Source organism: Planococcus citri, chromosome 4, assembly GCF_950023065.1.
Source record: "Planococcus citri chromosome 4, ihPlaCitr1.1, whole genome shotgun sequence".
NCBI classification, from domain to species: Eukaryota; Metazoa; Arthropoda; class Insecta; order Hemiptera; family Pseudococcidae; genus Planococcus; species Planococcus citri.
The window spans coordinates 41,346,773-41,371,526 of record NC_088680.1 but is presented as its reverse complement, the minus strand read 5'-3'; the positions used below and the strand labels follow the sequence as shown (position 1 = coordinate 41,371,526).

At 34.8% G+C, this 24,754-nt stretch overlaps 1 protein-coding gene across 9 annotated transcripts in view; it reads right to left on the bottom strand.

The window, feature by feature from the left end:
- Positions 1–24,754, bottom strand: part of kcc (solute carrier family 12 member kcc) — a 650,839-nt gene that overhangs the window by 121,559 nt on the left and 504,526 nt on the right. The window contains exon 1 of one of the 9 annotated variants that reach the window (XM_065363362.1): positions 2,353–2,876. The exons of 4 other annotated variants lie outside the window; for them this stretch is intronic. In XM_065363362.1, the coding sequence (XP_065219434.1) occupies positions 2,353–2,650 (298 nt within the window). In that variant the 5' untranslated portion in view covers positions 2,651–2,876. Of the gene's footprint in view, positions 1–2,352; positions 2,877–24,754 lie in introns of those variants that run through there. 4 more of the 9 variants (XM_065363363.1, XM_065363356.1, XM_065363355.1 and 1 more) reach the window with 4 other exon arrangements.

Here is a 24,754-nt window from a genome sequence, read left to right as displayed (position 1 = left end):
ACGAGCCAATTGCTTACAAAGATGCCTGAGTAGAAAACGCAATTTCCAATTCAGCAAATCTTAAAATTTTCGTCGTTTCCGTGAGGGCAATCCAGCAGGGAGTATTTTTTTCAAAATTTGACAACTAACCTCCATTTTGTGCTTCAAAATTTTCACAATTTAAAAAAAAATTGAGAACACGTTTCTTGAAGAATTTAAAAAATAGAATAAAATTCCATAAAAACGTTTCATCTCAAAAACTACAGGTCCAGATGAACTTGTGAACTCAAAGTAAGGATACCTCGAAAACGAAAACACAAATTTAGTCTCCATTTGTTTCTTGAACGATGCAATTACACCATAAAAAAACACAGTTGATGAAAAAATTTCAAAAGTATAAAAATTGTTCGGAACTGAAAATATTATCCAATGAAAGGTGCACTAGAATCTAACCATCTTCGCTTGAAAAAAATACTGATGTTACCAGCATAGATCCTTTTATTAATAACTTACTAACTTTTTTTCTGAAAAAGTGATTGAAAATTGGCCCACAAAAACATAAGCCAATTCGTCTAAGAACATAAATTAAATAGACATTTTTACAACTACACCTCACCTTGATTTTTTTTCACATGGAGCTTATAAATGACAAAAAAAGATTAACATATGCACTAGGGGGGGGGGGGGGTCGTTTTTCTTTTTTTTTTTGAAATTTAATGGAATCTGACAAAAAATTATGGCCAAATGACTTCAACAAGACGAAAGAAAAATTACAAACTTTTAGGTGAATGTTTTATCCCCTCCCGTCCGATCTCAACAGCAGTACGTTTGAAATTTTTTTTCATTTTTTTCAATTTTTTTTTTAGTTGAGGTGGTTTGTTGATGTTTTTAGTGCCTTGTTTTGGGTTGTAACAAAAAACTCCTAAATTCATTTTTGTCGAGTTCTGCTTAAAATATGATAATTTTGAAATTATCTCTTGAAGATGGTAAAATTAGAATTAAGAAACTGATTTATATTTACACGTAGTGGATATTAAGAAATCACTTGAACTGAAAAAAAAAGTAATAATGAAGCAATTTTTCAAACTTTAAACTCTTGTTTAAAAAAAGGGAAGGGATGTAAAATTTCAAATATAATATACGTCTAGTGGAAGTCATAGCCATAATTTTTAGCAATGCTTCGAAAAAAATGAAAAAGACTCGTGCTCGTACCTTACCTACGTACCTATAACTGTCTTCTTTCCTATTCGAAATAATGTTTTCAAAAAATAAAGATATGAATGAAAATATGTATTATGAATAAAAATGCTCAGTTTATGTCTACTTTGACTGAAATTTAACTCAATTTTTTCAAAAGGTTTACGTATAGCGTAAAAACGAGAGTGGCAAGGGGCGAAATAGTCCAGCTCCAGCATGGGATTCGAGTAATTTTCTTGTCGTATTTTTACGCAAATCGATACATTTTTTCGATGAACGTTTTCAAGTTTTTAGAAATGGCATTATTTAATCGAAAAAAAAAACCACACACACGATTACTCAATTATTTCAATGAAAAATCATATAAATTTCCCAGTTTAATATTTTAAGCACTTCCAAATTATAATTTCGTACTTTCCAAATGCCCCAAAGGGAGGGTTTTCAAAATTTATTTCATTTTTTGGCAAAAGTATTACAACAAAATCGAATCACTGTGCAATTATACAAAATTGTCCAGGATTAGTAAACGCATCGCTCTCCAAACCCTTTAAACCAACAACAATAAAAGAAGCAGCATCCAAAAAGACATTTTGTTTCAATCCTGCTCGAGTGTTCGACCTACTCACTTAACGAAATACTAGGTCAATTTGAAATCTTTCTGACGCGTTGCTCTTCCTTTCTTTCACTATTTGTAGCAAAAATGCTTCAAAATTCACTCACAGGACCCCTGTATCATAAACAGATACGAATCCCAGCCGAATAAGGTGCACATGGAATAAATGAATTACGTAATAAGCGTTTTTTTTTCTTTATCCGACTATAGGTACACTCGGTGAGACACGTGCACGTCGACCAATCGTATTCAAAACATACACGTGTCAACGACACCCGAGATGTTACTACGGTGCACTGATTCGCGAACCAAAACAACAACATTTTCACGTGCTCCATCATCATTTATCTTTGATTTGGACTTCGATCATCGTACCGAAGGATCGCAGATTTGGGTAGAGGAGGATTTCTCCTTGTCAGATCGAGACCAGGGGTTCTAGATACCCTGCCTTAAATAAGGTCCATCGCGATTGGCGGTATTAGCTCAACGATCTCGATCGATACAAGAGACATGGAGTAGAGGAGTGGGGCAGACAGGCAGATATAATCTGACACTTGACGTACCTTTATCGAGGCTAATATTCGGTGCGCTGCTATTGGTGGTATCTTCGGGGGGCGCCGTGGCGGCCGGGCCTTTCGCAGGTGACGGACTCGGACTAGCGGTCGAGACGTTGGTGGTGGCGGCGGCTGCGGCGGTGGCCTGCGGTTTATTAGCGATTGGCGGCGGTGGCTGAGGCTGCTGCTGCGTCGGGCCACTTTGACCGACCGCCGATCCGTTGCCGATCAGGCAATTATTATTTAGCGACATTTCGGCCGATGTTAGCGGCGGCGGCGGTGGCGGCAGTGGCGGCGACGATGACATTTTTTGTACCGTTCCGGTTGCCCGCTGGTGCTGGTTGTTGATGTCCGCGCGAACCAACCAGACTCACACGACCGAGGACCGATCCACGAAAGACGCGCGAGACGCACTTTTAATCCGCACACAACACACACACGCACGGCGTCTTCGATTCGCGAACCAGGCGAGAATACCAACCACAGCTGCAAAGAGCCGCGCAAAAACTCGCCGCCGCCACCACCACCCTCGCCGCCGTCGTCGTCGTTGCCTTCGTGGCCGCCGCCGTCGCTGCTTTTTCGCTCGTTCGCTCGCTCGGTACTCCCGAGATGCTCGAGATTGCGCATTACGACCACATGGACACACGTACAGCCAGAGTAACAGAGGACAGAGCCCCCGTACGTACCACTACGAGCCACCTCGTCTAAGGCTCTCGCTCTCGCGTACGTATCTATGACGTTCTCGTCGCGCAGGCTCCCACCGCCACCTACTTCTTCATCTTGGTCGCCAAATGCACGCTCTTACTCGCTCCGTCTCTCTCACTCGTACTCTGTTTGACTCCGGCTCTCTTCATCTTATATACTATATTTTTTCGCACTAACAAACGTACCCAGCATCCCACCGCCGCGTACGTTCGTCGTCGTACACGTTAAGGGCGAAATCGTTCGTATTCGTCGAGCTTTTTACCTCTCTCGCTCGTGCTGCAAAAGCTGTCTCGTTCCTTTGCGTCTCTATATACCCGAGTACACTACGTGTCGATCTCGATCTCGCTCTCGCTCTCTTATACTATAACCGTGTACTTTAAAGAACTTATATACACCTTACCGCACATTTCAACCCCTTCATCGCCCAGCCACCCTCTTATACATAATCCAACCCCAACCAACTCGCGCTCCGATACACACTGTACGTAGGTACTAAAATCGCCGCCACACTCCAAGCTACCTATACTATAATTCAGCCTGTGTCTTTTGACGTCGTTGTTGTTGTTGTTGTCTTCGCCATCACCTCCTTTCCTCACCCAATCCCCTAATCAAAGGCATCGCGCTATTTCCAAAAGATCCTCGATGTCCTTAAAGTATCGGCCACGTGAACTAGCAGCTAGTACGTTGACCAAATTAACGCGTGCGTACGTCCGCGTAGCATTCCTAAAAGTGCCCATTTATCTAATACATACGCGAGAAATGTATACAGGTGAAATGTTTGTTGTGTGTATACTGTACAGTTGGTCGTAAATGATGAATGATAATTTTACTCGCGGTGACCAACGTCGACGACAGTTATAGACGACGTCGTAACAGTCGTATAGCTCTTTTTTGCTCCCCGTCCCTCTTGTACTCCTCTGGCACCTTTCTACGTTACCATTTATCTCTTCGAAAGACTTGTTTTTTTTTCCTTCCTTTTCTTATGTTTACATATACGCTCGTTCACCACTTCTCTTAATATATCTAATATTATCCCTGCGTAAGATATATGCGCGTGCAGTACGTCAAGTGGACGTAAAACGACTATACGAGTACGTTTAATACTTGTGCCAAAAAATTGAGTAATTTTTTTTCAAAATTGCATACTCATACTCACGGGGTGTCCATGTTTGTAGATACGAGTATATGCTAGTGGCGAAACGTACAGAATGCGATTAAAAATAGTTCGGAGTTACGAGAAACACTCTTTATGTGTGTTTTAATCTTGACCGAGGAAAGTGGGTTAAGTGATAGAATGTGTAGAGGAAATAATTAACGAGCATTGATTACGTTCATTGCGATATTTTGATTAGTGACTTATTTCGAAATTGAAAAATGTTTTTGAAGTAATTTTTCATGTCCCGCTCCGATTTAATTCTCATAGGAGAGAGTTTCCTAGTTCTTTATTCTGCACGGTGGAGTGGGGGTATGAGGGTGGTCTCCCTTCCCCCCAAGGTAACAGAAAAAAATCGAAAAAATAACAACCCCCCCCCCAAATTATTTAAAAATTATTAATTTTCAAGTCACAATTTTTCTAAATAACCATTTTTTCCACAAAAACCTTTCCTTGATCCCCTAATTCATGTTGGTTCGTGGCTCTCTACCCAATTTGCACAGCTTCGATTTTTCGTTTTTTGTGAATTTTTTCAACTCTCTAAAGGCTCCATACGAGGGAGCCTACACTATTCTGGAGTGGGGGGGGAGTCCAAGGAAGGTTTTTTTTTGAAAGTTATCAATTTAAAATAATTCGGACACAGTATGAGAAATTTTCAAGGATTTTAATGTAGTTATTTGTATTTTATTGTTTTTTCAACTCAGGCTCTACCTATATATGAGCAGAATCCGTCAAAATAACTCCGTTACTAAGAAAAACTTTCCTGTAATGCCCTAAACAATTTTGGGTCTTTAGTATAGAAGCCCTGAAGTTAGAAAAGGGCCATTACATGTCTAATCTCTGACTCTCTGAGCTTTTTGTGCTTGGGGTCAGCAACTTTTAAAAATATCAAAATCAAACTTACTGATTTTCTTCTTTTTTTTGTGGCAAAACTGGCGAGTAATTTGTCATTGTACTCACGTAAGTGCATGATTGTTTTTAAGAGGAAGACCTGAGGGAACTCGCCAAAAAAACGTTACCATATACCATGTTGGTAGGTAAGTACGTAGGTAAGTTTACTTTTTTTGTAGAGGGTGTTAAACTGGACCAAACATAAAACAGTTTTAATTACATGATTTTGGTGAGTTTCCTCCTCTCTAGCCTCAAACACATCCTTGTTAGTTCACGTGGACCAGATTTAGTGCCAGTTGAAACTCGCGACAGAAAGAACATGCCATCTAGGAACTAGGATTGAAGTGCTTTTGGTGATCCGATATCATAAGGGATGAAACCAAAATAATTTTTTTGGAAATGACCTCAGTGTATGGGTAAGTGAATGCTTCCAAGCATGTTTCTGATATGAAGTGACACTTTTGAACACTTTTGTTGATTTTCAGAAGTACCTACCGGCATGGATTCTTTGCTAAATGTTCTGAAAAATTATAATAACAGGTAGGTACTGCTGTTCGTTATACATCTTCATCATTATGGCAATTTAATCAAAAATGTATACTCTATTTTCGATTTACTCTTATTAACATTTAATCTTAATAAAATGAAACAACACTACACCAGACTTTGATAATTTAGCTAATTTGACGTCAGTCACTGAAATTCCAAGAAGATAATAAGGAAAAAAGCAAGATTCTAGCTCCAATTCCAGCAATTGCACACAATAACTATTAGTATCCCAGCTTCCAACTTATGCCCCAGACTTCAAAGTTGATTCTACTTCAACTTTTATTAAAACATTTTTGCTTTGAAACACGAGATGTGGCAAAGATTTTTTTTTCCTTTTGGAAAAAAAGAAGTATTTTACCGCTTATAACCAGATGTTGGAATATGAAGATGAACATAAAAGGAAATACATCGTAGAAATATTGAACAAAAATACAAATTCATGTGTGACTTCAGTCTATCATTTTGTTTACACTATGGATTTGTGATTTTTTTTACTACTTCTCTCCATGTTCACCTTCATATTCCAATACCTGAATAAGTAGTAAGGGGACAGAACTTTTGTATCTTCTTATGCACATGAAAATTTTATAGCTTATTAGAGTGGGTACAAAAGAGCATTTTATTCCGTTAATAGGTAAAATTGACTCATCTTCCAAAGTGAGTGAAAAAGTGTTGAAAATATAAATAAAAATAATCAGAAAAAACAACGTGGTTTAATACAAGTAGCGGCATCAGCTATTCACTGATTACAAGATAGTTTTTGCATTTGCATTCACCATATTGGTTTGATGGTTGCATTGGTTGCTAAGTTTGCTTTTAATATCAACTTTTAAGCTGATTTCTCATTTCTTGATCTTTTTTATAACTTATGAAGTATAATGTGCCTACTACTTTTATTAAAATGAAGTCAAATAAATTTCTAGTAAATTAGAACATTCAACTAAACAACTTTTGATGGCATGATCAGCATGATCTCACCTTGGACATTTTAGCATCAATTTAAAAATTTGATGAAAAGATGTCTGATTATTATGAAATTGAATTCAAAAAATAATTTATTGTGCCAGTTGAAAATATTATTGCTTGGCATTATAAAAATACAGATCCTTAAAGTACTCCTGTCTACTCTGTAAATGTATGTATTTTGAGAACTGCAGTTTGCACCATTTATCATCTTTCATCAAGGTCTAACCATATATAAAATATTTTAATTAATCGTCGATCTCAGGTGCAAAAAGCTTGGTGATCTGGTATGGAATGACCAAAAAATTATATAAAAAGTAGAAGTCTGTGGGAGTTTTTAAAAAATTATTTCATTTCTGGTGAAAACCAGCGTAAATAATCCCTTTTACAAGAAAACACCACCCTGAGGTTTCCAAATGTTGGTTGTTTTGTACATATATGAGAGGCTTCCAAACTAACAAACTGGACAAATCCCGGGAAGTACAACTAGAAAAATGAAGATATATAACCATAATTATGTAAGTAATTATTGATCTTTCAGCACATTTCAATTAAGTATTTCTAGAAAGTTGAGGAGACAGAGAGACACAGGTTCCACTTTTTCAGTATTCAAGGAAAAAGGAAAAATTGAAACTACTGAATGCTTTCTTGATGAAAATTGGAAATGTACTGGCTTTAACATAAAATTATAAAATTTTGATTATTGGGATTTCCAAATTGCAGTCGGACTACAGTGATTGTGTACACACTTTGGAAATTCAATTTTCATGATGTCTACCTTAATATAGATCAACAGCTCTGCAGATTTTCCAGATGACAGGATTTAATGAAGAGTAATAGGCATCTCAAGAGACTGCAGAAAAATTTTGAATCTGTGACTTGAATTCATCATTACTATTTTGCACCAAGGTTTCAAATTCTAAGATTTACATTAAAAATAAGTACCCAAGAAAAAAAGTTTTTTAGAACAAAATTTTTTTGGTGATGAATGATCTCAAGTAAGAGGATAAGATTAAGATCATTCATCACCAAAGAAATTTGTCAAAATATACTAAGTAGTCGATTTAGGTATAGATAGGGCAATGTTGCGTTCTGTTGAAGCCTTCGAAGACAATACTGTTCAGAATGGTAATTTTACCAAGAGATCAAAGCACATTCACTTAGCTTATCATTTTGTGCACAATCTCGTTCAAAAAAAAGGAGTATTCAGTGGTGCAGGTGGCTAGTGACAGAAATTTAGCCAATATCTTCACTAAGTCACTTGGAAGGGTAAAATTCGAAAAATTCCGATTATTTATAAGAGTGTATTCGTCATAATCAATTTTTGTAATTAATTTATTACACTCGTTATTTATTGTATATCAATTATGTACATATTTTGTTATTGATGTATTCGTTTTCATTATTTGTGTACCTATTCGTGTAATAATTTATACTGGTTCGATATGGCATACTGGGAAATAGATTAATACTGGAGGTTAATCTTTTTCATGATCAGCTAATTAGTAAGTAACTAGCCAACCCGTTAATCGCGCATACTGCGCGATTCTTCAAAACCTAAATGTACGTTTTAAAAATTCAGTAGCTGATATGTAGAATAATCATGATTTTTTCACTGTTAGTTATTGGAAAATTCAAAAAAATGAGCTTCGCTTTTTCAAAAAGAATTGCAAAAAGGTATAATTTTTTTGACAATTATTGTCAAGAAGCCTTGTTTTTTTCCTTTAAGGGGATATTCTCAATACATAGTAGTAGTATAACCAAAATGCCTTATTTTACATTGGTGTTATGGGACAAACTTTAATGTTATAATTTAGAGCCGCGGATGCATGGAATGGGCTCAAATTTGAAATACTTCCATGTTTTTCAAGACATTTTGAACAATCTTGTGCATGCATTTGTCAATACGTTGAATAGTTTTTCAATAAATACAGTTTTAAGAAACGTTGGATTTTTTCTCAAAAAGTTCAACACTTCATCAAATCGAATTTTTTCGAAAACTACTCAACGTATTGACAAATGCATGCACAGGATTGTTCAAAATGTTTTGAAAAACGTATTATACGCAATTTGAAGCTATTCCATGCACAAATGGCTCTGAATTATGTGTTTGAAGTTTGACAGGCGGACAGATATACTACCATGTATTGAGAATATCCCCTTAAGTACATATCAAAATTTTACTTTTTGGCAAAAATTGATAAAAAATTTTGCTTTTAATGAAATTTGTAAAAAATCTGCGGCCTACCTTTTTTCCAAAAAATTGTTCAAAAATCTACCTGTTTTGCCAGAAACTGTTAATTGATAATTAGGTACTAAAAAGTTCTACTTTTTTCGCAATACATAATTATTGAAAAGTTTTGAAAGGGTCTTTCTTTGTTTATATCTTATTCTCAAAAAGTTCTGTTCTTGGCTAACATTGTAATTCTTGATGAGGCTTTTTTAAAAATTAACAGAAAAAAAATATTGTTTTATCGCAAAAAATTCCAATATGTCACCAAAAGTCGAAAATTTACCCCAAAGCGCCGCTTTCTCCCCAAATGTATTCTAAAAACACTCAATCACTCTCATCAAAAATCAAAATAATGTCCAGTTTTTCAATAAAAGTTGCGAAAAAGTATTATCACTCTTTCCAACAATTGGCGAAAAGTCTTGGTTTCATTTCTTGAAAAGTCTAAAAAAATGATAACTTTTTGGCAACATTGCAAACTCTTACCAAAAATATCAAAAAAAAACTTGTTTTTTACCCTATAGTTTTACCTAATAAAAGCAACAAAAATAATTGCAAAAAATGTAAACGTCATATTTTACCGGCTTTTCGAAGAAAAGTCAGGTACTGTATTTGTCTCAACTGTGACAGTTTCGGTCCGGAGTAAATTTTCTTTGCGTTTTGGGGTGTTGGGATCATTGTGGGACCATTAGTTTTTTTTCAGGTTTCCTTAAAGTTTATATATATATATATATGAATACACGTACCTAGTACCTTGTGGTGCCCGGGTCTTTTATGGTAATTGTGGTGCCCGTGTACATAGAGGATCATATATATATGTATGATAAAGGTGTTTTGGAGCAGTTTATTTTTTTTTTGGTTTTTAGTCATAGTGGAGTGGTGCCCGTTATATAAACTTGGTACTTGTGGTGCCTGCCTCAAAAATTTTTTTTTCACCTTAGAGTGCATTTCATCAAATTCTACATCGTTTTATATAAAAAGACCTTGTGGTGCCCGATTTGGGCGCCACAAGCCCAAAACCGGGCACCACAATGACTACGTATACTTAAAACGGGCACCACAATGACTAAGTTTAAATCTATATATATATAGGTATTAGTATCCAGACATGTCAACTATTGAATGGGTTAATTTTACTATACAAGTGGACTGACCAACTTGTCAACTATAGTTGACAAGTCATGGGTTAATTTTACTATACAAGTCAACTATGAGTTTTCAGAAACTTCCACCAGAGCGCGCATGGCTTAGAAATCAAGGCGCGAGGACGAACGCAGGGTCTACAGTCAATTTGTAGTGAGTAGAATGTGATGTGCTGGTGGAGATGTATGCAAATACATCGATCCTGAGTGTACATGACAACAAATTTGACTTGAAATTTTTCAGTATTTTATTGGCCTATGAAAAATTTAAAAACATCAAAATTTTTTATGCTGTTTAAGCTTTCTTTTGGTGTCTTAACTTTCTCAAAATTCAAATTACTTAGACTCCATTTTCAAAAATTTTCTTCAAAATTTAGCCTAAAAATCTGATTACTTTTTTCAAAACATAGATTTTTTTAATATTAGACTGAATCTGCAAATAAAATTTTAATAAGTGATTTAGAACAGAAATTATACCAATTTTTAAATTTTGTTCACTTTTCTGCATATATGCCAAGCATAGTTGACATGTCTGGTCACAAGCAAATATATATATATAGCCGCATACAGGTAAACTCATAACGTTTTGTATAAACAGCAATCTCAAGACCCCTCTGTAACTTCGTTGCTGTGCATACGCTCGACGCGTCACCCCATAGGCCTGATAGTACTCGATGTTAGGCCGCGTTATATTCGTTAACTTGATTTTTAGGTCACCTGTGGAAAGATATTTCATTGCCAAAACATCAATTTTTCAGAAAAGCTTTTTTTTAAGTCTCATACGTCTCTGTTTTTCGCAAATGCTTTTTTAACAAAGCATCCTACAGAAAAATAACCAGCTCTGAGCAGAAAGGAAATTTAATTCTCTACAATTTCCTTCATTGCATTTTTTCCCTAGGATGCATACTTTTCCCATAAAATCAATGTTTAGATTGAAAAACACGAAAATTTGGACCTGTATAATCAACTTAAAATTAAAATTCAGCAGTCAAAAATTTATTTTAGACGATTTTTGACCACGCCATGTGAAAGAGGACATCTTCAACCACCAAAATCACCAAAAAGAACGTAAAAAACGTAAAAAATGATTCTTGGCAATAAAAACCTTTTCCTCATATCCTCATACCTGTTAATTAGGCTATGTACTCATTTGAAAATTGAGTCAAAAGTGAAATTGTATAAACAGCAATCTCACGTCCCTGCTCAAACTTTGCCAGTAGACTCCCCACACCTTGTAGATTCATATGGCACCTCATCGAAAAGTCACGTCCTAAAAAGGTTACGAGTTTGTCAAAACGTTATGAGTTTGCTGGTTAATCTATAAAAAAGTTACGAGTTTACCCCCTAGAATATTTATATATATGTGTTTATGTACCAATTTTGTGGCAGAGTCAACTCGAAACCTATGAAATTTTGAACAAAGTGCTTTATCCCTCCCGACTGGTGTATTGCCGAAATTTTGAGATTTCGAGTTTTATTAAAATCGGTCCAGGCGTTCCCTCGATATTTCAGATTAAGTGATATTTTTTGTCATTTTTGCGTCCTTTTGCAGACTTCCTCATCAGTTTTGTTTTTGGTATACCTATTTTTTTCTAAGAATAAATATTTTGCTTAGCAATAATCAGTAACATCTGTCTTAATATACCCAAACGATTTCTCAGTTTATTTCTTGTTAGGAACTCGATGGAAAGTCGGTTCACGTGTTCCTCTGACAGTTCAGCTTAGGTAGGCCTAATTTATTTTTGGTGGCATTTTTGCAGACTTTTGCAGACTTCCTCATCAGTTTTGTTTTTGGTACACCTATTTTTTTTTAAAGCATAAATGTTTTGCTTAGCAAACACCAATGTCTGTCTTAATACCCAAACGATTTCTCAGTTTATTTCTTGTTTCGAAATATTTAGGTTTCGAGATGGGACTCTTTGACGAAGGGGGAGCACCCCCACCCACAATTTTGGGTGAAACTTTCAAAAGAAAATCTGGGGCATGTGATATATCGAATTGTATGTTTTCGGTGACGCTGAACACGAATATGACGTCAGATTTTTGATTGGACCCCATCCATGGCCCCCGGCACCTCCCCAAAGGGGGTAAAAATTAAATAAAGTGTTTTGTTCGTGCGACACATGAAATAGTACGTTTCTTGTAACGCTGAATACGAATATGACGTCAGATTTTCTATCTATTAAATTCTAAAAGCAATTTAATACTAAAATTTGCATATTGAAAGACATTGTTATGAATTCTATTTGAAAAGAACAATATGAAATCTCAAAATTTGCTTTATTGAGATTTTATTTGTTTTTTAAATTTATTTCAATGAATTGAAATATTATGCAAATTTAAAATTAATTACGCTATTGTAATACTTGAGAAACTAGTGAATAAATAACTGACCCGAAGTTGATTACGACGTGGTAATGTTTAAAATCACAATCAAAAATTAACCCAAGAAATTTTAAAATTTTCCAGTCATAATTGAATTATGAACACCCTCGAAAAAAAGAACAATATGAAATATCCAAATATGCTTTATTGAGATTTTATTTGTTTTTTAAATTTATTTCAATGAATTGAAATATTATGCAAATTTAAAATTAATTACGCTATTGTAATACTTGAGAAACTAGTGAATAAATAACTGACCCGAAGTTGATTACGATGTAGATATTTTTTTTATATTTATAAAACTGTTATACTGATATAAATATAATTAATATGTTTTTAATACGTTTTTCAATTCTGAAAAGCCGGTTATCTCACGCTTTTTTGCGTGAGTGTTTTTTTTTTTTGTAGATAACTACCAAACTTGCTACTTTTTGCTAAAATTGAGAATTTCTTTTTTTTTTTACCAAATCAACAATCTTGTTTCTTTTTAATTTACAAAAATGTTTTGTTTTTTAGTTAAAAAAAAATCATTTATTATCAGAAATTACCAAAAATTTCAGTAGTTCTTTTTCTGTTTGCTAAGATTATCAAAGTCTCGACTCAAATGACTCAATCTGCTGCACCCTCTGCATAAATTGGTGAATACATTCAACCTTGCATATACGTATATGACTTGATCTGGTCAAATATCTCATGTCAAAAAATTTTGAGGTTTCGCTTAACTTTTACCATCAACTTTTGAAAATTTCTGAAAAAAAGCTAAGCGAAAGCTCAAAACTTCTTGACATGTGGTATTTGACCTAAAATAACAACCTCTCAGTAAAAAGGCTTTGAAGTGTAGATGTGCAAGCTTATGTTGAAAGTACAAAAAATTTTGTAGTAAGCTGAAAAAACATTTGATGGGCAGACAAAAATACTTATGTTGTACTCTGAAAGATCTAAGTTGAAAAACAATTTTTAACAGAAAAAAACTCTCATGTTTATTGTAAAAGTTCAGCGAAAGCTTTAAAGTTCATGACATGAGGTAATGTTGACGATGCACCCTGAATGTTTTTTTATTATAAAATCAACTTTTTGTCGTAACTTCGTTTCACATTTCAAAATTTAGTAAATGGTTTTCAAGCTTTTTTTAGCTCATGGAGAAAATTGTTGAACTTTCAACATAAACCTGCATATCTATGTACTATTCAAAACCTTTCTATCAAGCGGCTGTTTATCAAAATCGGTTCAGCTGTTGCAGAGATCTTGCTGTGACAAAAAACCAACTCATAATGAACTTTTAAACTTTCTCTGAACTTTTGCCAACAATTTTTAAAAGCTTTTTACAGTCTAGAATGGTTTTTTCACTGTGCTTTTTCAAGGTACAATCTGTATAATTTTTTTACACATCAAATAAGATCAAATAGGTACTGCATGACCACAACTTTCAACTTTTGAAAGTTTTTTTTTGTCATAAGTTTTTTTCCGCGGAGACTTTTTGAGGTACAATGTAGGTACTTTGTGTACCCACCGAATATGGCATAATCGATTATTGAGCTTTTTTGAGCTTTTTTGAGCTTTTAGTGTAACTGTTTATAAACCTGCACATTTACACTTCAAAACCTTTCTCGATATGTCATTTATCAAAATTGGTTCAGCAGTTGCTAAGATCTCACAGACAAAAGAATCAGGTCATAATTCAAAACTTTAAAGCATTCACTTAGCTTTGACCTGGAACTTTTTGAAACTTTTTTTCTTCAAGATTTGTCTTTTTGTGATGCTCTTTCAAAGTATATAATATAGTACGTACTTCTTTATATACGTTGAAGGCTTTGAGTATAGAGTTAACATCAATGATTGAGCTTTTTTGAGCTTGAGGCGCAACTTTTTTGTGAACTTTTTTCTTAAACATTTCACTTCTTTTGATGCTCTTTCAAGGTATAATATACGTATTACTGTGTATACATTGAATGCACTACGTATAGGCTAAAATCAATTATTGAGCTTTTTTGAGCTTTACGGCGCAACTTTTTGAACTTTTAATTAAAACCTGCACATCTATTGGTCAAAAGCTGTTTTTTGAGACATCGTAGAGCAAAATCGGTTCAGCCGTTGCTGAGATTTTAGAGTCAAAAGAATCTGGTCATAATTGAGCTTTTTTTTTGAGCTTTTTACAGCACAGCTTTTTTTGTAAACATTTTTCTTCAACATTCGACTTCTTTCGATGCTCTTTCAAGATATAATATACATACTTCTCTACATACGTCAAATACGCTAAATATAGGCTAAAATCAATTTATTGAGCTTTTTTGAGCTTTAAGGCGCAACTTTTTTGTAAACTTTTTTCTTCGACATTAGACTTCTTGCGATGCTCTTTCAAGGTATAATATACGTACTTCTCTGTATACATTAACTGCGCTACGTATAGGCTAAATTCAATTATTGAGCTTTTTTGAGCTTTAAGGCGCAACTTTTTTGGAAACTTTTTTCTTCAACATTACACTTCTTGCGATGCTCTTTCAAGGTATAATATACGTACTTCTCTGTATACGTTGAATGCGCTACGTATAGGCTAAAATCAATTATTGAGCTTTTTTGAGCTTTACGGCGCAACTTTTTGAACTTTTGATAAAAACCTGCACATCTACGGGTCAAAAGCTTTTTTTTGAGACTTTGTCGATCAAAATCGGTTCAGCCGTTCCTGAGATCTCAGTATTACAAAAATCCGGTCATAATTTTAATATATAGATTCAAAAATTTTCAGAAGTTTTTGGATAATTTTCTAGATTTTTTAGAATTGGCTATAATGAGCAAAAAATTTGCACCACTGCGCTCAATATTTCTTCATTTTTAAAAATGATATCTTTCAATAAATATTTGCAAGAAAACACAAAGCAAAAATTTATCCAAAAATATGCGATTTGCAGATTTTCAACGCTAAGTAGAACCCTAAAGGCTGAAAAGAGTCTTGCATGTTTACGGTAATAATAGTAAGTAGGTATCTAGATCAATGTAAAATCTCAAATACATACCTAATTTTATTTGGAACTAAGCCATTTTTCCCAAAACAGGTTGGGTAGCGACAGGAGCAAAAAACATAATTTTTTTTGAAAATTACCTCTCTTTGAGTGCTCATTTCTCCTTTTTAGGGTCACCTCCGCTCCAGAGCTAAAATTTTTTCTGAGTAAATTTCATCAAGATTTCAGCTGAATTTGCACAAAATCCATCGACTTTTTTTTTTTGGTGCGATCCACATTAATGTGATAGTGTAGTAGGTACAGATAGTGGAAACGCATGAAAATGAATATCTCTCCAGACTTGACGATTCATTTTGGCGATCACTTTAATTGACATGACAATAATTCGTTCCACTACTTCATCTGAAAAATTAGAATTGAGCAAATCTGCGTACAAAAACGAAAACGCTTATAAGGAAAAAAATCAAGCCATCAGATATTCGCTGATTGCAAGATAGTTTTTGCATTTGCTTTCATTTTACTTATTGGTTGATGGTTGCACTGGTTGCTAAGTTCGCTTTTGAATATCAACTTGAAGCTGATTCCTCATTTCTTGATCTTTTTCGCCTTATTTATAAATTATAATGTAGGTAGAATGTACCAACTACTTTTATTAAAATGAAGTTGAAACAATTTCTTATAAATTAGGACATTCAACTAAACAACTTTTGATGGAATAATCAACGTAATCTCACCTTAGACATGTAGCATTAATTTGAAAAAAATTTCCGATTTTTCAGTTCCACTTCTTGTTGACTGAAAATGTATGATTTTTATTGAATTAAAAAATAATTCATTGTATCAATCAAAAATTGTTTGGCAATTTTTTATGAATCCCGTTCCAAAATTTCAAATCATCATTAACGAGAAAACAACTGCCAGTAACTTTTTCGAATTTGGCGCCAAAATGTTATTGCTTAGCATTATAAAAATACCGTATCTATGTACTACTCGTCAATTGGATCTTTGAATATAGTACTCGCTGATTGGCTATGTACTGACAATGATGAAAAAGCAATCACAATAGATTTTTTTCGCGCTTTGCGTAATAAATATCTAAAAATTCATCACACTTTCAAAACGATTGATTTCTGTAATTCCCAGACGCTGAAAATACCAGTGACCGTCGACAGTTGACCATGTCGTATTTCTCTCCTCCTTTGACCTCTTAACCACATTAATTAAAAATTCCTCAAAATAGACATATTTTTTCACTACATTCTCGCAAATTGACTAACCTAACCCTTAAGCTTTCGCGAATTAAAATAATTAAAATAACTTCGAGTGGAGTATTCGAGTGTTCTCGAAAGAAACCCCCTCGAGACTACTTACACCTACTTAAACTCATTTCCAGCCACCAGTGTAATTATCTCACTAGGAGCCCTTCAAATAAACACCCCTTCGATACACATAAGTAAGCGAAACAATTCTAAAAATGTCAACTTCTCTACATACTACAACATACAAAACACAAACACACACATACACAGGTGTAGGTATTAACTTTAAAGTCTCGCTTCGCGTCGCTCGTCGCACCAGGACATACCACACACAAGCGACATGCTCCTCAACCGTGGAATTTGACACTACAGACACACTATAGGTAGGTATGGGGAAAAGGAATAGAAAGCGACGAGCTAGGCGTTCGTATTCACGCAATTTTGACGCGAGAATTCCACCGTGCGAAAACGAAATTCCTAAGCTCGATAACAGCATTAAGTCGTCGAGAGGCTTTCATAGACGTACTATGACTATGGGATAGGTATGCACGACGAGAAACACATCATCACACACCTCTACCTTTTCTCTACACTATTGTTTCCACGTATACTGTGCATAATACGGTTATACACCTTTCTCTATACACAAAATGAAAGGCGAAGCAAAATGAAAACAGAAGCGACGAATGCTTGAGAAACCTTAGGTACAAGAAAACTAAAAGCTCGGTGCTTATAGTGAATAGCTGATCCGCAAGTCCGCACCTTATCGTCGATTAATAACCGGGTAGGCAAAGGTATCTAGTTATAAATGCTACGAAGATGACACACGCACTCTCGCCATCTTTCTCTTTGTCTTTGCCACTCTTTATTCCTCGTATTAATTGGTTTTTAATTACCTTTGCTTTTCACAATTAATCGTTTTGTAGAGGCAAATCTACGTCTTGAGCGCCAACCAGAGGTAAAATTTTATACGAGATAATTTGCCGCAAAAAGGATGAAAAAAAGCTCATCGTGGTGGTCTCTGCTCCAGTTTGATGTTGTTTGTATCCTGCTCGTTTGTGAAGATATATACTTTACACGTAAATGAGTATATTATCGCCACAAAGGTACAAGTGTCTCGTGCGGTGAAGTAATTAATGAGGTAGGTAATTATACGCAGAAAGTTTAAATAGAGGAGGAGTTCAAAAGGCTCTACGTACATGTACTATAAATACGTATAATGAGTCGAATGACTCTTCAGCGCGATGAATCTATAGGTCATTCTACGTCAAATCACCGAACTTTTTGTACTCGGGATCGACGATTTTGAAAATATTTTTTATGTGATTGGACCTCGATGAGAGATGACGAATGGTGCATGTTTTGAGGAAAACAACGATATGGTAAAGTTTAAGTGGGCTCAACTTGAAAACTACAAATGATACACTTTTGAAACTTTTGCCATTTTGTGGGTCCATAGACGGGCTTTTTGAAGATGAGGCAAAAATCAGTGTTCCCACCTTTTTGAGTACCTAACATCACATGTAAGTAAGCAGGGATGAAAAGCCTTAAAATAAAACTTCAGCTTTTGGCTTTTAGCTTGAAATTTCAAAATTAAAACTTTTGGCTTTAGCTTTCAGCTATCTCGATTTTTACGGCTTGCTTAAGCCAAACTTTCGGCTTCCAATGGCTTTCCCTTATATTTTCAATTTAATAGCTTTCAGTTATATTTCATTAAGCTTTTAGCTTTAAACTTTCGGCTTTAAACTTTTAGCTGAAACACCATCAATTTACAAAAATTTCATAATTAGTCATAGTGTAAAACATTCATTGCTGGAATTATTTACTTTTTTTTCATTTCATTAAATCACATTAAAATAAAATTGAATAACATTTTTTTCATTTTTTTGTTTCTTCTGAATGTAGAGAATTTAATTATGCAAAAAATCCTTTGAAAAAGCCCCAAAAAAAAATGAAACTTGCCAAATAAGTCATCGACCTTTTAGTTAACCTAGACGACTACTCTAATGCTAACTAAGGCCACTGGTTATGTCGCCAACTCTGTGGATTTCAAATTAGAAACAAACGCATCTGCGCATGTCTCAGGAATTGATGCTTGTGAACAGTAAACGGAAACACCACCAGCACCCCCACTTCCACCACTAATCCACTGACAACAAAATACACACACACGTTTCCTGAGACATGCGCAGATGCGTTTGTTTCTAATTTGAAATCCACAGAGTTGGCGACATAACCAGTGGGATAATTTTGCGTATGAGTAGCCGTCAGGGTAAATTAAAAGGTCGATGATATGAGCGCCAAAACTTATTCAACTCCGCTTAAATTCTAGATAGGTAAGACATTAAAGTTGATTTTTGGAAGATTTCTCGTGTTTTTTCACCATTTTTAAAAAAATAAGTACTAAACAAGAACTACATAAGTTGAAGAGTGTATAAAATGCTTTGATAGGTACCTACCTACCAACTTTTTTGTGAAATAAGCGGTGTAAAATTGATGAAAATAGGTATGTCCATTTGCGCAATTTTAAACTTTCAAGGGAAAAAATTATGGTACTCGATATGCTTATAGAAAATTTACAATATTTTTGTTTTTGTTTGTTGAAAAAACACAACGAAAAATATTGTTTGTATGATAAAAATTGAAGATTTTTCATGAATTTTACAGTCTCACTTCACTGAGCCAAAAAACAACGAGGGAACAAAATGAAAAATAATAGAAGAAATTGTACAGCGGAAATTTCCATATTCTGTCCGGACTCCGGAGAGTGTGACGAGAACAGCTCATAGACCACAAATCTGATTAATTCGAAATCTTATTGGTTTGATATGCAAGGGAGAATGTGTCAAGGTATTGAGTATCTTCATACCCACTTTCTATGTACTCTTCAAGCATACAAACTGCTGACCACTATTCAGTGCTCCTGAATAACATGGCATATCGTTGCGCGAGGCAATGATTCAGCCAGTTCTCGATCTATTATGGTTGATGAACCATCTCATTATTTTTTACTAACGTTAACATCTTGACTTACTAATCATAATTTTGTAAGTGTTTTTTTTGTTCCAATGGGTAGGAAATTAAACGTTTGAAGTTCGTACAAAAAATTGAAAACTACTAAGGCTCAAAAACATCCCGACGGGTTAATTCAAAAAACTGCAATGGTAAGAAATTAAAATTTTGAAGCTCTAGAAAAAAATTAGAAACTATCAAGGCTCAAAAACAGCCCGACAAATTACGCCATTCGATTTGTCATCTCAATTTACACCTCTGAGTATACTACCTGTTTTCAGATAAAATGGAGACTGATGCTTTTTAATTCGAAAACATAATATTATATGTAGTTTTCCCCAAAATGACCTTATTTTGGTGGGGCACTATTTCACCAAAGAGGACGATGGAGGGCTGAACATTTTAGGGGGTCGTTTCAACTGAAAATCTACAACATATGTACTTCAATTTCAACAAAATCAAAGACAATAAATTTTATCTAATCCACAATAAGCTCATATTATGTAATAAAAACAACACTGATTCTTTTTTTTTTGTTTCATCTCAGATGCTAGCGAAAATATGAACTCCGAATAAGGAATTGGAATACGCCAGGAAGATGACAAAAAAGATAATCGCCGATTTCGATGCGCCGAAGCTGAACTGAATTATCGAGATTTCAAAAATCACGACATTACTGACAACATTTCATACTCTCCAAATGGTTTGAATAAATGGCGAGAAAAAATAAGCTCTGATGAGACGACTATGAACGAAGAAGCAAATATTTCGACTGCTACCGATCGTGAAGATTGAAGATACGCTGGTATTTATGAGCAATGAAACTAACCTATGTAAGTAGGTACTAAATTGCAACAGCTTTTCAATGTAGATATTATTGAATCTTTCTTCAAAAACATCATTCAAATTCTAAAATTAATTTTATAATCCAAAAAATAAACTATTCGTCCTCCCATAAGAAAAAACCATTGTTTTTATGCCTCTCGAAATATGTACACACAAATTTTCAAAAGTTTTCACTCAAACCTGTCATCGAAATTAACTTCCTAAAAAAAAATAATTCAGATTCTAAAATTTTAAAAACTAAGAAACAAACTACTCGCATTAAAAAAAACTCGTTTTTAGGCATCTCAAAATAAAAAGTTTCAAAAGTTTTCGCCTTTTCACATTTGAGGCTTTCAAAAATCCCCCAAAAAATAATCAATTGGCAGAATTGATATTTTTTTCCTGCATCAATCGACAAATTTTCAGTTGACACCACCATCCCCCCTCCCTCTAAAACCTAAATTTTGTACTGATGAAACTATAATAACATGGAAGTTTCTAGAGAGAGTGAAGGGGAGGGAGTTTTGACTGAAAATCTGCCGATTGAGTTAGGGGAAAAAATACCAAATTGGCCGATCATTTCATACCTATTTATATGGCTAATAAAAATTTGCATTTTCTGTTTTGAATTTTTGGGACCGTAAATGTGATTTTTTTTTACTCCAAAACCAAAAACAAATTAGTCACAGCCAGGCAATGGGTGAAAATTTTTGAAACTTTGCTTTTGAGAAGCTCTAAGACGATGTATTTTTAAGGAAGTTGATTGAAAAAATAGAGGACAGACTCGAGTGAAGCGTGGGCGAAAACCTTTGAAAATTTGTACATATTTTGAGAGAACCAAAAAAACGATGTTTTTTGTGCAAGGGGTTGTTTTTTGGCTTATAAAATTTTAGAATTTGAATGAGTTTTTTTTAGGACGTCAATTTTGTAAAAGAAAAGAGAACAACCCTAATTGTTTTTGAACAATCACTTTGCAGAAAATCTGAAAAGAAGCCAAGTGGCCCAAGCGAAGCGAGGACAAAAGAAAACTTGTCATTTGATAGTTTTTTTTTTTGTATTTTATTGAACCATCATAGCAAAAAATTTGAGAAAGCCAGGAAGAGAATTCGCAATTTCAGATGAATTGCGCATTTTTTTACAACTTTAGCTACCAATTGTTGAATTTGCGAAACAAATTTGAATTTCTTAAGTTGGCAGCTAAAATGGTAAAAAAATGAACAATAATCGCGAATTTTCCCACATTTTGTATTATAATTGTAAAAGAAAGTTCAATTTTTAAAAAAGCATCGCGCATCGTCTGATTTTGATTCCATTCTCAGCAAATTTCCAAGTTTCGAAGTAACAAAATACGTGTGTAGTGTGTACGTTTCTTACTCAATTGCATAATTTTTTCCTCCACACGAAAGAAAATAGGTTTCAGGATTCATTCTTCAAGTTTTTGTCGCTTCAAGTTTCAGCTTATACGGTACACTGGTCGAAAAATAATTCTAAAAAACATTATTTTTGACATGAGAATCGGTTTTTTAGACTTGAATTTTTCAGATTTAGAAGGATGTAGTTTTCTAGAAAATTTAATTTGGAAGGAAAGAGAGAAGTAGCCTGAGCGAAACGAGAAAGCTTTTGAAAATTTATAAGTAATTCGAGAAGACTTGCTGATATTAAAAGTTCTCCATAAATTGAGAAGTAAACGATTTTACATGGAGCTCAACACTTGGCCAGAAAATTTTATTACGATAAACTTTGATTTAGTGCAAAACCAATCGTTACCGAAGACTGCTATTTCAGAAGCGTTTTATGCTAGATAAATATCGTATCACACCTTTGGAATTGAAAACATATTACATAGAAAAAGTTGATTCACTCATCTGTGTACTATTATAGGTAAGAGAATGCTTCTGACTTGTGTACTGGCCAAAATAAAAACAACAGCGTTGTCTTGGCCTTAATGAACTTCTGTAATCAGCAAAATGTACACTAAGAGTGGTTTTTCCCTGTAAAAGGGCATAGCTATAGCTACTCGTACAAGCCTTGCCGAAAGGGAAATGAAGAAACGACAAACTATTTTACAACCTGAAGAATATTATGATGAAATTCTAGCGTCATGTGGAAATTTAGTAAAAGTAGGCGAAGAATGTCAAATTAAGGATTATGCATCGGTGGCAATTGTATATTTTTTTTTCTACGTCGAGTATCTATTTTAATTTCATAAGTTTCCTTCTCTTGTGTGTTTTGCAGACCCAAAAAGGATTTTTTATTTTGGCGGACGAGGAACATCTCATAAACTACTTATTCTGAGGAGTACACGTCCTATGATATGATGAAAAAAAAACAAGAAATTTCCCGTTATAGTACACCTCCAATCATTTCACCATCGAAACACTTCAAGTATGGAACAGAGAAAATTGAATAAAAATGGAAAACAACGACAGTTTTGATAATGACGCCCATTTTTTGAGAAATTTTACTTACAGTACATACGTATATCTACTATTTTCGGGCTTCGCCTTTCGTACCTTTTTCGTGCCGGTAGACATTCTGGGTAAGTGATTTCTTTCCATAACTACAAGAATTTTGGTTTCCACATTAATAAGACACACATTTGCCATGACCTTTCTCACACACCTTTACAAAAACCAACCCCCAACAAACCAAAGTGTATCAAGCAACACGGTTAATTTGGCGGTAAGCTGCAGATGATATGCAGATGTGGCACACTGCTACAAATACCACAAGTTCCAAGTAGGTACCTCAAGTACCCTCTATGTTAAGCTCAGTAGCCCGCAACACTTTCGATGGCAGCCTGAAGCGTGTCAACCAAACGATGTTTTAGTTCGACAGAACGCCTTCTGGAACGAATCAGAAGCACTCTGTCGTGTTCGACGAAACGTGTACGATAAAACCCAACTTCACCATCATCTTCCCTCCCTCATACCCTCTCATTCGTCGGCTACAGGTATACTATAGAGATGGGCGAAATCTCGAGTGCGAAATTCCGACGTGAAAAACCACCGGTACACATTTTCGAAGATTTTAGCGCAGTCGTGCTTCGAAAGACGAAAGCTCGAAAATATACCTCACAACTTCTGCGAATTGGCCCGGGAACACGGTACCATAGACGGGGAGAATGAGAGCAGGGGAAATGACAGTTTTGCAACGTACGAGGATTTCGAGTAAACACATTGTAAACGTGGTGGAAGTTTTTCCATTAACCTCAATCTGTTTTTAATCAAAGCTCTCCGACGAGTTTGTTTTTCTTACCACGAAAGAACCCCTTAAAAAAACCCACAACCGATGAGAAAATACAAAACAAAAAAATAAACCAAGCTGTCCCATCGCGTCGGTATTTAAAAAATACATAATTCCAACATTTTACTCCGAAATAAAGTTATTTTTTTTTTCAAAATTCAGAGGATTCCATCATCTCGCATAAATTCCCCAGCTACGTGTAGTATGTATAAGCTCGAGAATGAAGCAGAAAAACAGAATGGAACGCGACAAAACGAGAGGTAAAGGGAAAATGACGTCATAGTTAGGGTGTCGAAGAAAATTACATCAGTTTTTATTGTAACTCGATTTGCATAATGTAGCAATACCTCGAAACACAAGGATAGCGAATAATGTCGGAGGGGAAAAAAACATCCAACTCAAATTGCCCGGATATTCCTGGCCACGTTTTATTATTCCGAATTATCGTGCTGCATCGTACCGCGAATACGAAGCGCGAAATCGCCGAGAAAATAGCTCGTTAGGTTTCTGACAGCTTTGCAAGAGCATGGTGTTCGATAATCGTACTAGTGGAGATGTAGCAGTGTTGGTTAATTCGAGCCCATGAATTAAATTACATGCGAAAAGACTTACGTTTCTTTTTTCTTCGTTTCTTTCTGCGAATTGAAAAATTTTTCGCAATACAAATGATAACGGGAAAGCTTACCTGGAAACAGAAAAGCATCAAACAATTCAATTTTCGTTTTAAAAATATTACGCAAAACAAAAACTAAAGGAATACGTGTCAGCTGATTCAGAAGTTCTAACACCTGAGTAAGTAAGTAAAGTTAATTATATACTCGTAGGTATGTATTTCTGTATTTTCCCATCAACTTGTTTATTGGGAAATGATCGAATCTGATCAGAACTGACCATATCCTGACATATTACATAGATCCAATTTGGCTTGAACAGATCCAATTGCATGAGATCAGATGACATTTGTGATAGAATTTTGAATCTACTCAGATCTGATCAGATCTAATGGTGGAATTTAATGGAATCTGGCAAGATCTAAAATAGAAGATGTGATCAATTCTGATTGATCGGGCCAGATGAGACACTCAATTCAATTA